The sequence below is a fragment of the Barbus barbus genome, assembly GCF_936440315.1.
Source record: "Barbus barbus genome assembly, chromosome: 23".
In the NCBI taxonomy this organism is placed as follows: domain Eukaryota; kingdom Metazoa; phylum Chordata; class Actinopteri; order Cypriniformes; family Cyprinidae; genus Barbus; species Barbus barbus.
In genome coordinates, this window is record NC_136751.1 from 29,401,672 (window position 1) to 29,417,484 (window position 15,813).

The 15,813-nt window shown below is 32.5% G+C and overlaps 1 protein-coding gene across 1 annotated transcript in view; it reads right to left on the bottom strand.

Annotated features, from left to right (window-relative positions):
* Positions 1–15,813, bottom strand: part of unc13c (unc-13 homolog C (C. elegans)) — a 154,667-nt gene that overhangs the window by 19,179 nt on the left and 119,675 nt on the right. Inside the window, exons 22-28 of the mRNA XM_079373504.1 lie at positions 15,139–15,216; positions 12,717–12,794; positions 11,520–11,546; positions 5,515–5,603; positions 3,963–4,103; positions 3,759–3,882; positions 2,643–2,702 (exon numbers count right to left, since the gene is read on the bottom strand). Of these exons, the coding sequence (XP_079229630.1) occupies positions 2,643–2,702; positions 3,759–3,882; positions 3,963–4,103; positions 5,515–5,603; positions 11,520–11,546; positions 12,717–12,794; positions 15,139–15,216 (597 nt within the window). The remainder of the gene's footprint in view (positions 1–2,642; positions 2,703–3,758; positions 3,883–3,962; positions 4,104–5,514; positions 5,604–11,519; positions 11,547–12,716; positions 12,795–15,138; positions 15,217–15,813) is intronic.

The window sequence follows — 15,813 nt, forward strand, 5'->3', positions numbered from 1 at the left end:
TGCGCTCACACCTTTAGTGTATTGATCAGCTGTTCAGGTCAGTACACACATTCAGACTCGCTGCAAACCAGTACATCCACAAACACACAGAATAATGCACATTTCAGAACTCATCGTGTGTTAAATGTTACTGCACTTTCATAAAACCTCACTGGATGTACAGTGCAATAAAAAACACTCCTCAGCAGCCAAAGAAGGTACAGTAATCAGCAGAACTTATATTTTAGATTTTTTGTCTTGTTTTTCAGTACAAATGTTTAAACATTCTTTAATCAAGATAATACTTCAGAAACAAAATTGTTTTGAAAAGCTGATCAAAATGAAGTTTTTGCTTAATACAAGAATAAATATTTGCCAGTGGGGTCAGAAAAATAATTGTTTTCGTTTTAAATTATTTTCTAACCCCACTGTCAGATTGTTTTTCTTGCATTAGTCTTAAATTCAATAAATAAAATGTTGACATTTTATACTTAATATCTTAACTACATTTGCTTCTCAAATTAATCTTGATTTCTGAATGTTTAGATAATTCTTTTAAAGAAATTAATACTTTTATTCATCAAGGATGCTTTAAATTGATCAAAAGTGACTAATATTCTTACAAATAATTTCTATTTCAAATAATTTTTTTCTATTCGTCTGTGAATCCTGAAAAATAAAACAGTTATAATTGCAAATAATTGCAGTCTTGCTGAGCAGAAGAGACTTCTTTTACCATAAAAAATGCTTCAATTGAATTAAAAACATGCAATATTACTCAGTGCCAAATACTGCATCACTTGTAAACATAACTAGAAAGTAACTGTGAGTTGATTCTCACGTGCACTTAAGTTGCTTCAAAGAGTCACTTATGAGTTTTAAGGCAGTTGCATATAATGCATAAAGCCATAGACGTACTGCAGTTTCACTGGGTTTAGAAACAGAGCGGTTGACTTCTACACACAATTACTGAAGCACAGAGAACAGGAACCATACAAACGCATTTGGAGCTAAAGCTGCAATTGAGCAGAGATGTTTCAATGCATATGAAATGAGACAGAGAGGGACAAATGAGATGGACTGTGGAGACATAATGACGAGAAGCCCTCCATCTGTCTGACACCTGCTCAGATCCAAAGCGCTCGTCCTCCTCTGGACTTAAACTCCTCAGTGGACACATATAAATACACCAGCAGAAGCAGGAAAGTTTCTGGAGAGACCATAATGATGCAAATGGGCAGCGTTTGACGGACAGCTGTAAAGCCTTAGCATAAGCCAGAAAGTGTTTTTGCAGCTAAACGGGAGCTACATGAAAGCGCTGCTGTAATTTGTGAGGATGGTGGATATCTAGTGCTGCTCCGAGTCCTCTAAGCTCCACGAGAAGCAATGCCTTCCAAACCTGACAAACATTAAACTCGCTGCCAGTCGCGGCCCGTCTGCTGTTCCTGCCGCTTTAAACTGAACATGCCTCGCTCACGTCTACAATCTGATGCACGCATTTGCATTCACAGGCTTGATATTAAACCAATTACCTTCTATTTTGGGGTTGTGTTCAAACACAAGAACACACCATTTTCTTAAAGTTCATGCAAAAAAAAAAATGGTAGCCAAACATCCAATTAAAACATTTCAGAACAAGAAACTGAATGAATGAATATTCTATTAACGTTATTAAAGCAACAGTTTGTGCAAAAATGCAAATCTGCACACCTACATATTTGGATACTACCAAAAACAAATGTTCGAAGAATGTTTTGCTAATGTTCCCATTAAGTTATGACAACATTATTTCTGGATGTTCTCTGAACATTAAAGAAACATTTCTCTTTTATCATTTTGCAAACATTATAAGAACATTACTTTTGAAGATTCTCTGAACATAGTAACATTCAAAAAAATCAATGGTAGATGAACGTAAAATTTAAACATTTCGGAAAAAAGTTCCCTGGATGACGTATAAATCACGTTTTTGTGCAAATGTTTTGAGAATGTTATTAGAGACCAGTTAACTTTGAAGGAACATTCTATTAATGTTACAAAAGGAATTGTCAATGAAATATTAATGGATAAAAATGTATGTTCCTGCATGCTGCTTTTTTTTTTTTTGCAAAAGCTAATTTTGTATAATAAAAAATAAACAAACAAACAAAAACAGCTAATAAAAATGTTCACGTATTGCTAACGTTCCTGTTAATTTGTGAAAATATTATTCTCTGAACGTTTTCATCTGAAACGTCTTTTCTTGGTTATGTGAACATTAATGGAATCATTGTATCATTTAGCAAATTTGACCCTGAACGTTCTGAAACAGCAGTAACATTTAAAAAAAATGGTTTAAAAATAAACATTTTTTTTGATTAAATGCAACTAAAACATTTCCGGGGGAAAACAGTTCCAGAAATGATATATAAATACATTTTTGTGCTTCTGTTTTAAGGATGTTATTAAAGACCAGATAACATTGAATAGAAGTTTTATTAACTTTACCGGCTTTCAGAGAGCCTTGTCGAATCATTCTGAACATGTTCTCTGTTAGCTGGGACGATTTTGAACAACCTTTTTTGGAGTTATAACAACACAATTTTTATTTTATGGGTCAACTATATCCCTTTAAAATGAAAGTTATGTTTTCTTTAGCATAGATTGGAAAACCGAGTCCTCACCTTGAGTTTGGAGAGCTGACCGAGGTCCTTGGCAGCGCTGAAAATCATCTGAGCCCCTTGCTGTTAAACAAAAGCACAACACAAAGAGTCGACTCCTGAGGGAATGAAGTGTCTCAGGAAACACTGTGTCGTTCAGCGAGTGAAACACAGTTTGTTCAGTGTGTTTGTCAGTCGGGTGTCCGGCTGCTGATTCAGCTTATTAAGAAGATGGACTGAAGGCTTGCAAGGAACATTTTGTTTGTTCATGTCACTTACTGGAATATTATTTCCAGAAACAATGAGGGCCATTGTGCCAATATTTAATCTAATTTTAAATTAAATTAAATATAGGGCTTCTATTAAATACTCTATTTTTATACTTGTATTTTATTTTAGCTATGAAAGTAAAATATAAAAGGCCTCCTGTGCACCGTGACAGAAAGTAAGCTATGAAATAAAATATATTAAGCTCTCAATTATTTTGTTTTATTTTAGCTACAAAATATTTTTTAATTTAATTAAATGTAAGCAATAAAGTAAAACATACAGGTCATCCATGAAGAATTTTATTTTAATTTTGCTGAAAGTAAAATAAATAAGCCCTCCATTAAATTGTGTATTTTATTTTAGCTATGGAATAAAATATATTAAGCTCTCCATTTTCTGTTTTATCTTAGCTATAATGTAAAATATATAAGCCATCCATTAAATATAATTTATTTTATCCATGAAATAAAATCAGTTAATCTCTCCGTTATTCTCTTTTCTTTTAACTATGAAGTAAAATATGCACGGCCTCCATTACATATTTTATTTTATATGATTTTTATTCATTCATTTTATTTCATTTTTATTCATTTTATAGCTATGAAATAAAATATACAAGCCCTCCATAAAAATATTAAATTTTATAAATAAATAAAAAAAAATTTAAAACTATGAAATATCTGGTGTTCCTAATTATGGTTATTCCTCCTTGTAGATCCGCTAAACAGCACTTTTCAAACAGCAGCACGTCTCTTTCCATCCTCAGCTGATCTGTGATTGTGTCTTCACTCACATTTCCATAAGCTTGTGTTAGGAGCAGATGCATGTGTGTGTGTGTGTGTGTGTGTGAGACAGACGTGCTACACTCACTGTCTGGTCTGAGAGAGGTGGAAGAACAATCTGGTGTTCGATGGTGTTGAGCACTATCTTCCACAGCTCCTTAAGGACCCGTTTGAGAACCGTCTTCTCACAGATCTTGGCAAACAGAATTAGGCTGGAGAGAAAAAAGAGGGATGGAGTGAAAGAAAGAAACGCAACTGGTGCTTCAACAGATGTAGCTCTGGGTTTCCTCACTTCTTGTCCAGCAGGTCCATGAGGGGTCTCAGGACGGTCTCTGCGTCCATGGCTGCGTTACTCTTGTTCCCTGCGCTTCCCTTCATCTGCATCAGCTCCTGGTTCATTTGTTTGACACAGTCCTCAATGACCGGCTTGAAACTGCACAGACATGGTCAACTTAAAAACCACATCCATACTAGCATTCATCTGAGAATGAGAACATGTTGAACACATTTTTATCATCTGAGCTCATCTGTATGTCTATATAACCATAAAATAAAATATAACAGTCCTCTATAAAATATTTTTATTTTCATCTGTATGTCTATGTTTCTAATCACAGAAGGCAACATGAAATTAATGCAAAATTTATCTACTTCCTCCATAAATGCTGCATGTGTATTTTATTTTAGCTATACAGTAAAATATATAAGACCTTCATTAAAGATTTGAACTATAAATAAAATATAAATGTCCACCATAAAAAAATATTTTCTATTTTATTTAATGCTGTCACACGATTAATCACGATAATCATATCCAAAATAAAAGTTTGTTTACATAATATATGTATGTGCACTGTGTATATTTATTATGTATATATAAATAATACACACACATGCATGCATATAAGAAAAATATGTTACCTTTATATATTAAATATATTTATATATGATATAAATATATACATGTGAATATTTTCAAAATATATGCTGTATGGGTGTGTATTTCCATATACATAATAAATATACACAGTACACACACATATATTTCGTAAACAACAACTTTTATTTTGGATGTGATTAATCGCGATTAATCGTGTGACAGCATTAAATGTATTTCAGAAAGTCTAATCAATACAAATATTTTATTGTATTAAATACATAATAAATAAATAAATACATAAAAACCTGTGATTTTTATCATTTTAACTATAAATAAAATATATATCCTCAAAAACGGTTTTATTTTATTTTTATTTATTGTGCAATAAATCTCTTTCTGATTCTGATTCTAATAAAATTAAATATAAAATAAAATAAACCAGAAAATAATTAAAACTGGGACATTCAGCAATAGCCAAAAATACATTGTATGGGTCAAAATTATAAATTTTATGCCAAAAATCAGTAGGATATTAAGTAAAGATCATGTTCCATGAAGATATTTTACAAATTTCCATAAATATATTAAAACTTCATTATTGATTAGTAATATGCATTGCTAAGAACTTCATTTGAACAACTTTAAAGGAGATTTTCTCAATATTTAAATTTTTTTGCACCCTCAGATTCCAGATTTTCAAATAGTTTCAAATAGCATCTCAGCCAAATATTGTCCGATCATAATGATGTATAAATCTCAATTTAAAAAAATTGACCCTTACAACTGATTTTATGGTCCAGGGTCACATATCACAGCCACAGCATCCAATCAAATACTATATGTGTAACAATAACATTTAATTTGCGAGCCAAATGTCTTTTTACTTGACTCTAGCAAGTCCATTAGAATCTGATCATATTTCCTGCGTCTCAGCAGCTTTACCCATGATTCCCTCATACGTCACCTGGAGCCGAAGACGCCGCTGAGCTCGTCCAGCACCGTATTGAGTTTATTCTGCAGCTCTTTCAGCAGCTCGCTGGCATCCGCGTCCAGCTGGAAAACACACACAGTCACATGACACACACACACACACACCGCAGGAACAGGAAACGCTGAAGATTCAGCCGTAACGTCACATGTCTCCGTATGAAACATCTGATGTTGTGTTGCAAATAGTAAACCGCTCTGCATTAATATTAGTAACTGATTATCCAAAAATGTATTTATTAGTTAGTCATATCCAGGATCCAAAAATCAACGAAATCATAAAAACAAAATCATGAAAAATCATTAAATGCTATAAGTTAAATAAAACAGATACATACTCCCTAAAAACTGAATTACAACAGTAAAGAAATAAATAATAAATAAAATGAATTAAATTAAATTATTACTAAATAAATAAACATTTTTGTAAATATAAAAAAATATGTATACATCTGTTTATCTATCTATTCAATAAAAATAAATAAATAAAACATTTTGTCTATCTATTCTGTATTATTATTTTTGTTATAAAAAGTAATGCAAAATATATTTTTATGGCCTATAAATGTAAATAAATATGTATGCACGCACACACACACACACACACACACACACACATACATATATATATATATATATATATATATATATATATATATATATATGTTTAGATATTTTATATTTATTTTATATATTTTATCTTAAATAGAAAAATAATATATATAGAAAAATAGAATATATAGTTTTAAAAGTTTAATGTCCCTTCTTTTTTATAGCCTGTAGAGATAAATAGTTGATGTTAGGTTGTATGAGACAGAAGATCTGTCTGACAGCTTTGTTTTCACGCCATGGTTTGGTGATTTTCTCTGCTGTTGAACAGTGAGCTTTCAGTCAAGCGAGCCGAGCCGCTGAGAAGGTCTCGACTGAAGAATCGCTTGACTAATGATGACTGCAAATTCAGTACGAGACACAAGAGCAGATGAGCCAATGAGATGCAGCTGTTCGGCGAGTCTGCGTCACAACGGTGGCTTTTACCCATAATGCACGCTGGATTTCTCAATCAATCAATCAATCAATCAATCAATCAATCAATCAATAAACATACACATTATATAAAATTATTATATAAAATAAATTTTGTATAAAATGTATTAAAATATAGAATTCTTGCAAATTTGCATATTGTTGTATATATTTTATATATATGTTTTGCAATAAAAAAGCAAGGGGAAATACATGCAAGATATACACAAAATATAATCTAAAAATGTAAAATAAAATATAAGATAAATGACTTTCCAAAATGCATTCAAAATGCGTCAATTACACTAAAGGCAGAATTACTACAATAAATAAATGAATAAATAAATACATTCATAGATATATACATAATATGAATAATATGAAAAGTATTTTGTATAAAAAAAGTATTAAATTATATTTGCAAAAATAGTACTGTTGTATATATTTAAAGATTTGTTCTGTAATAAAAAGCAAGGGAAAATATGTTCATAGACTGAAAAAATTTAATATATAATGTAAGGTATGTACTGTTTTATATAAGATATATACAAAATATAGTATAAAAAAATTAAAATAAAATATAATATAAGAAAAAATATATTATAGTTTTTTTTCTATACATGTTTATAGACTGTAAATGTAATACATAATATAAGATATAAAAAAGAGGCTTATGTATCAGAATCTATGGCTGTCCATCAGATCTGACGTCTAAAGATGAAGCACAATGCTTTGCTTTAATGCATGGTTCCTAGCATGTGAGTTGTATTTAGCATGTTTAGTGCTTGTATTTGGACAGCAGTGTGAGACAGGATGTCCATGTATTGGGGATGAATGGCTGACTTGTGAATTGTAACAGTGTTTATGGTTCCCGGTAAGCAGAGGACTGTCCAGATCAATCAGTGATGGCAGCGGGCCGATGCTGGTGTGTGAGATCTCATCAGGTTAATGGAGATCAGAGACGTCTGTCACTGACAGAGAAGCACGGCCAGCAGCCACCACTGATAACACAAACACAGTCAACGCTTCACACGTTATCATTTAATCTGCAATATTATAAAAAAATAAGAAATTATACTGTGCTTCAAGAAAAGTCATAAAGTCACATCATAAAGTGTGTTTATGATGGCATCTCCACCCCAATTCTCATTACCATGATATTCATTACTGTAATAAAATATATATATATATATATATACACACACACACACACATTCATACATATATACTGTATATATATATATATATATATAATTTTCTCATTACAGTAATGAATAGAGAATACATAATACAGTAATGAATATATATATAAATTTATATTTACTTTACTTTAATAAAAATACTTTACTCATTTAAATCATGAAGTGTTTGTGATTTTATTAAGTATCTTTATTAAACTGAAGTAAATTTAAATGTACAAATTTAAATAATTTATAAATGTATCTTATTGTCATATATATATATATATATATATATATATATATATAATTTTATATATATAAATATAATTTTATACATTTTATTCTCAGTACAGTAATATATATATATTTATAACATTTTTAAATTCACTTGATTCTTGAATACTAATTTAAACGGAAGTATTTTTCATAACTAATATACATATATATATATATATATGATTTATTTATGATTATATTTATATATATATATATATGATATTATGATTATATTTATATATATATTTATTTATATTATAGAATTAAATACATTTTACAAATAATATTTATCCATGTTATCACTTGTTGAACTGCTAAATAAAAAGTAAAACATATGCAAGCATTATGGTAATGAGAATTGATTTTTTTCCTCAATGCGGTTATAAGAATTTAGTCTGGAAAAATATATTTTATCCATTTATTTTTGATTTTGAAATGTGACCAGGAAAGTACTGTATCACCAGAAAAGATTTTACCCACGAGACAGAAAGACGAGTGACCCAACAAACAAAAATATTACTTATGTATGAAACATTTACATTTAGTTTAAAAGAGGATTTAAAAGCATTTGAAATCAGGGTCTGACTGACTATAATAGTTACAGACGGATTTGTGCTAAATCATGGTCTAAAAGAAGTGAAATATTAACATTGTTAAGTTATAGCTGAATTAATTATATTCTAATTAGATTCTTAATTAGGGAATCATGATGTGAAATTGTACAAAAGATTACTCTTGTATACAGCACCTGTGGTCTACCTCGTATCGTTAATTAGCAGATAACGGGCGATACGTGTGTCCGGTTATTCCCGACGGCAGCCTGACGGACAGCGGCGCAAACGCTCGTGCTATCACAGCTAACTTTGACTCCCGCAATTAATTTTTCTTGGACAGTTCGGGATCTTTTATTTATAAATCCATGATAACGAGTCACTGTAATTACATTTTTCTTTCACTTGGCTAATTGCTCTGGGAACGGTGGCGCTGCCAGAGCAGGCAGGGTTATATTTGGAGCGTTTCGCTTTTATTCCCTCAGAACGAATTGAGTTTCATGAGGGAGGCAGAATTCATAAATTAGTCACTCTTTCAAACAGCTGGACTCTTTTTAAAGCGCTGTAGCCTTCATTTCAACAGAGGTAAGACATATAACCTTAATCTGACAGACCTCTGGCGCTCGTACAAATGATCTGCCTTTATGAATTTTCATTTGAAATACATTATAGCTGGACAAAAACTACTTCTAATATACACATGCCATTTCTTTCCCTCATGTTTAAGTTCACAGACATAACCGACTGTGTCTGTTTTTTACGTAACCTTGTGTGTATTTGACAGTTTAAGCGTAATAAGACACAAAAGAGAATGTACTGATATGGCTTTAAAACACGTGCAAATAATAAACTTTCATGATGTGGAAGAACTGCAGTGTCACGTGAGCATGACTGCTAGAGAAGATAAACAGGATGAACAGATGTTTTGTTTTGGCAGAGTATGTGAGGAATGAGCTGTAAAGGCTCCGCCCTCTTCTGGAAAAGGGGCGGGTAGCAGCAGCTCATTTGCATTTAAAGATACATGTATCGGCATGTTTTTGCTTCTGTTAAAAAATGGTCATTTTCAGTGTGGAATATTAAAGGTGTCAGAGAACAAATGAAACAAAGGCAGTACATGAACCCTTTAAATGATCTGTGGGGTATTTTGAGCTGACACTTCACAGACATATTCTAGGGACACCTGAGACTTCTTGTAAAAAGGGCAATAATAGATCCCTTAAAAAAATAAAAATATTGAGAATAGTGCAACCTAAACATCAGGAACAACCTAAAGCCTTCCAAATTCTTGTATCCTTAATCATAAACATTGGAAATTATTAAAAAGCAAGTTCAGGCAAAACAGTTTTGCTAGTCATCAGTAAAGGGTTAGTTCAGCAAAAATCCAAATCCTGTCATCATTTCTTCACCTTCAGGTCATTCTTCTAAACCTATAACTTTCTTTTTTTCCATGGAACTCAAAAGAAGGTATGCAATATGTTCATGCTGCTTTGTTCCAAAAGAAAGCGATGCAATGCAATGCAAGGCAAAAAAGTTCATTACAATGTTGTTATGCTCCAAAAAACACCATAAAAGCATCATATGTGACTTGTGTGTTCCTCAAGTCCTTGTGTGATCAAATGCACAGTATGTTCCTCACACAAAGCTGTCACATGACTTGAAATATATGCATGGGAATATATACTGTACATGTGCATGAGTGACTTTTAAGCTGCTTTTTGTCATTTTTAGAGCTTATTTATCTTCCACTTACATTGCATGCGAGAATAATCATTCTTGTAAAGTTTTCTTTTTGTGTTCCATGTAAAATAAAAAGTTATAGAGGTTTGAAACAACACACTCAAATAATTATTTAGGCCTAAATTTAAGATTTATATATTTGAATTGCATATAAAAATCCATTTGAATTAAACAGATTTAACAAACTAATAAACTTAATGTGATACATACTTCTCAGTCATACATCAATGAAACCGGTCAGATTTCTGACCTTGTACTAATTAAGTGAATGTGTTTAGTAAACAATAACCAGTTTTATATATTTATTATCAATAAATATTTTTTTTTATTCTCATATTTTAATTGAATATAATTTTTCCCCACAACTAGCCATTTTTGAACGATGTTCATACTTTTTAACTGAGAAATATGCATTAGCCCACATTCAAATAAATTTCTTAAAAAAAAAAAAAAATCTCGCCAAATATGTCTACTAAATATTGTAAAGAGTGAAGCTCAATAAAATTTATTTTTGAAATTGAAAATATATTTAGATTCAACCTTCGTATATATTGCAAAATATATTTCAAGGGAAAGAAATACATTTCCAATTTTTCATAAAATATGACATGTATTTTCATTGGACTGAAATATATGGAGGACAAAATACACTTAGAAATGTTTTGAAAAAAATATATATATTTGGACATTTTCTGTACACACACACACACACACACACACTTATATGCAATTACAAGACAAGTTTTAAATTTAGGCCTAAATATTTATGTGAGTGCATTAAGGTGAATATATAATGACCGATTGTTCAATTTTGGCTGAACAACCCCTTAAACATTGAGTGTTAGCAGTCTCAGTTATTGAAGATAATCGTCCTGGTGAGGTTTCATGCCAGGAAACTCGAGCAGGTGCAGCATGCTCTTGAGGGGGCAGGACAGGAAGTACGAGAGACAGAAAGTGAGGCATTTCAATGGGTGCTCGTGCTGCTCAAACGTGTCCAGTTAAACCGCTCAACCGGGATGAATTAGGACCGTACACTACAGCCAGAAGTCACAACCAGAGAGTAGCGTCATCATTTGCTGTCATTTAATGTTGCTCTAAACAGAAAGACGGAAGTCTTACAGGTTTGAAACGACATGAGGATGAGTAAATGATGACAGAATTCTGGCTGTAGAGTAGCGGTGTATAGAGATGTTAGAGGAAACCTATCCACACACCTTGCAGAAGACCACAGTCCCTTCCTCCTGGTGCAAGAGCCCAGAGGAGACGGGAACAACAAGAAACAAGGATATTGATATAAAAGTTGGAGAGAACAGAGAGAAGAATCACAACAAGCATGCACAATTCACACGGGATGTTAAGTTGCGTCCACATCGTGCAGAATTACCATAATTATGAGGCGACTCTGAGATTCTACTCTGATCTCACCGAATCATTTGGAATCATTTGTTTCTATGGCAACACTGGATGTCAAATGGATCCATGCATGTGTGGCTAATCTTGAATAGTTTTGAAATTAATGAAATTATTTTCATGATTCTCTTAAAGGAATGGATGCTCTGCAGTGAATGGGTGCCGTCAGAATGAGAGTCCAAACAGCTGATAAAAACATTACAATAATCCACACCACTCCTGTCCATCAGTTAACATCTGGAGAAGACAAAAGCTGTGTGTTTGTAAGAAACAAATCCATTATAAAGTGATTTTTAACTTCAAACCCTTGTCTCTGACTAAAATACAAGTCCATAATCCATTGTAACGCTTCCTCCAGTGAAAAAGTGGTCTGGTCTGAATCAGGAGAGAAATCGGCACAGATCAAGCACCGTTTACAAGCCAAAACAGTTCAAAACAGCTCTAAACAAATATGTTGCTGGATTTCGATGTGATGGCAAGATTAGAGTTTGCAAAAAAGCATAAAGGTGAGCCAGAAGAGTTTTGGAACTGTGTTTATGGACCGATGAGACAAAGATGAACCTTTGTCTAAGTGATGGGAAAATACTTTAGTTTAGAGTATTTGTTAAGTATATAATTAGACCTAATTAATCTTTAAGTACTGAAAGAGTCATTGATGAAATCATAAAGGAATTAGACTGATATAAAGGACTAAACTGAATTAGAATCTAAACCAGAATCTTGACATTGAAGAAGCAAAGCAAGCGCTCCAGGTAACTCTATTCAGTGACATATAAATCATCAGTATGCGTTGATGTAGGACACTAACCAGCTGTAGCCGAAGCCTGCTGTCAAGAGGAAGAAGCTGGAACTTCTTGGACCTTCTAGTTGCAACTAATCAAACTCATAATTACGGTAATTCTGACATTCATGAATGCAGCTTTACAGTAAGGGATGTTCAGCAGCTTCACTCACACAGACAGTTAGTGGGAAACTTCAGAAACATTGATTAGATTACTGACCTGTTTTCCTCCCATGGACTCGAACATCTTCTCCAGCTGAACTCGGAGCTGCTGGATGTTGTTCAAGAGGATGCAGGGCTGTCAGGAGAAGAAAGATAGACAAGATATTTCATGACTGATCGATTGTACAGCTTTCCAGATACATTCAGTCTTCAAAACCCTCCGCCCTGCTAATGCAAGGAGGCGTCTGTACTAGAAGACTTCTGTGAATATATACACAGGGCATCGATTCATCTGGATGCTGATCGTTGATTTTGCACATCTTATTTTCATCAGTGGCAGTAAATCTGAATTTCATTACGCATAAATCTATGCCTCCACCTCTCCAGAGAAATGGAGTTCAGTTGTATGTAAACACTCATTTCCTTTTGAAAATACATTAATGCACAGCAACTGTATTCTTAAAGGCGCTGTATGTAGGATTGACACATAGTGGTTAAACTAGGTATTGTAGTTCAAATTCAAAATATTGGAGAAAGTTTTTTTCCACCAGCCCCACCTCCTCAGACTTGACGCACAGGCAGGAATGCACATTTTCAAAGGAGAATAACTGTATGACTGTAGCATTGTTTTTCAGATAAACAAGTATGTTTACTTAGCATGTTTCTTAAACATCTGCAAATATATTTAGTAGAGTCAAAATCCTACATACAGCACCTTTAAAGTGTAATGTTTCTTTATATCTAATAATATTTAAAGTCAGTTGTATTTTGTTACACTGTAATAGTTATTATATTAGTTAATAGTCATAATCATAATAGTTAATAATGCATCTGACAGGTTGCCCTAATGCACAATTTAATACATTTGAATTCTAATGAATTGCATGTTTTTATTATTAATCTATATATTTATAAATTCTCAATATAACAAAAATGTCCACATTTCACTCAAAAATCCAAATATTTTGAAAACATTAATAATCTATCTAGATAGATAGATAGATAGATAAAATAAGCAAAACTTTAAATAATAACATTTAGTATTATTGTTGTTGTTATACAAATTATGCATTATTTATTTGTATGATTTGGGGGGATAAACAAAAAATATATAATATAAATAATAATTATACTTATTATTATTATTATTATTAAATAAACTACAGTTTGTATTATTATTATTATTATTATTATTATTGTTTATTTATTTGTTATTATTTTGGGGGAAAACTAATTAAAATAATGCTTTAGACTGCATTAAAAACATAAAATATAATATAAATAATACAATAATGCTTATATTTATTATTAAAATAATTTTATTTGTTTATTTATTATTTGGGGGGAAACTAATTAAAAGAATGCATTAGAACATACAGTATGAATACCTTTATATATATTTTTTCACATTTTCAAATATATTAAAAGCATGTTCTTTTATGTGTGAAATGACTGTAATGGAAAAGGTTGTAAAAACATCAAACTCAATAACCGGGCTGATGGTATGACCTTCAGACTCAGTTTGTGATGACTGGTGTTAAATGAGCAAAGCGACTGACCCGGGTTCCTCCAGGTGAGATGCAATGCACTTTGGGTAAAAAGTGTCTGTTCCAGTAAATGTCAAATAAGCAGAAGTGTGTTGACACACAGATGAACTAGAGATCCGGCAGTCATAACGCTCTTGTATAAGCATCCCATGAGTTAATTGGATGGGTAGGAGTGTATAATTAGTGAAGGAGTCCATAAGCTAATTAAAACTGGTTCTTACTGTCTGCACCGACCCACTTCCTAAAGGTCACATGTCAGCCGTGTGACAAATAGGTGTGAAGCTCTGAAACCCAAATATGAAGCCGTCACGCTAATTGAAACGAGGGAACATCGTCTCTGTGACGAGAGCAGCTGATTTCACACACTCGTAAATTTAATTCAGACAATGTATATAAACTCTGGTGAGCTGATTTATGGGCATCGGTGTGTTTAAAGATGTAGATATTCTTAGGATGAACCGAGCTGTCAATTAAGCGATGGATGGGCGCAGAGGAGACCGAACAGAGATATGTCTTTAATTACCGGCCGCGTGATTGTCTCTCTGTGGTCCTGTCACGGCACTTAAAAGATACATCTGTCTTTCTTCCCGCCGCAGACGTCCTGCATGTCAAGCTTTTATAATCATTACAGGAAGACACTGTGAAAATTCGAGGTAGAACAAAAGCAGCTCTGAGTTAGCGCCGCAAATCATGTCATTTTGCACAAAGAGCATAAAGTTGAAAGCACAGAGGAAGGAGACGAGGACACGAGAAGGTCACGCAAGTTATTTGTTAGAAATGAAGGAAGCTTCTGCAAGCCGTCCAATCAAAGTCGATGGCAACATCCCTCTATAATCTGATCAAGTCACACTCGCAGGGTCATGACTTTAAAACACGCTGACATTTTATGACAAAGCAGATTTGTGTGTGTGTGTAGGAAGTTTGTAGACTCACCAATTTCTCCTTGTTCAGATGGTTGCTGAAGTCTTTAGAAATGATTACAGCATACTGGAGAAGAACTTTATTCATGGTCTGGAAAGAGGATAAAATGTGGATTATTATATATTATAAAACACAGTAGTTTAACTTTATAGAAGCCATAAGTTGGGTTTGTGTTACTGTTAATATTTATAGACCTACAATACATGTGCATTCACTACCAGTCAAAAGTTTGGGGTCACTAAGCATTTATTTGATCAAAAATACAGTAAAATATTTTAAATATTATTATAATTTAAAATAAGCATTTTCTATATGAATACATGTTAAAATGTAATTTATTCCTTTGATTGAAAGCTGAATTTTCAGCATCATTACTCAAGGCTTCAAAGTCACATGATCTTTCAGAAATCATTCAAATATTATGATTTGCTGCCTAATACCTTAATAGCCGCAGGGTTTAATTTGGTTTGGTCTGTGTATTTTTTTGTTGACTCTCAAAGCCGTGGAGCCCATTGGCTGTCATTATATGACTGACAGACTGCAACGGTTTGAGTTACAAATCTTCGTTTTTGTTCTATTGAAGAAACTAAGTCACCTACATCTTGGATGCCCTTGGGGTAAGCAGATAAACATCAAATTTTCATTTTTGGGTGAACTATCCCGTTAAGAAAGCAATATTATGGATAG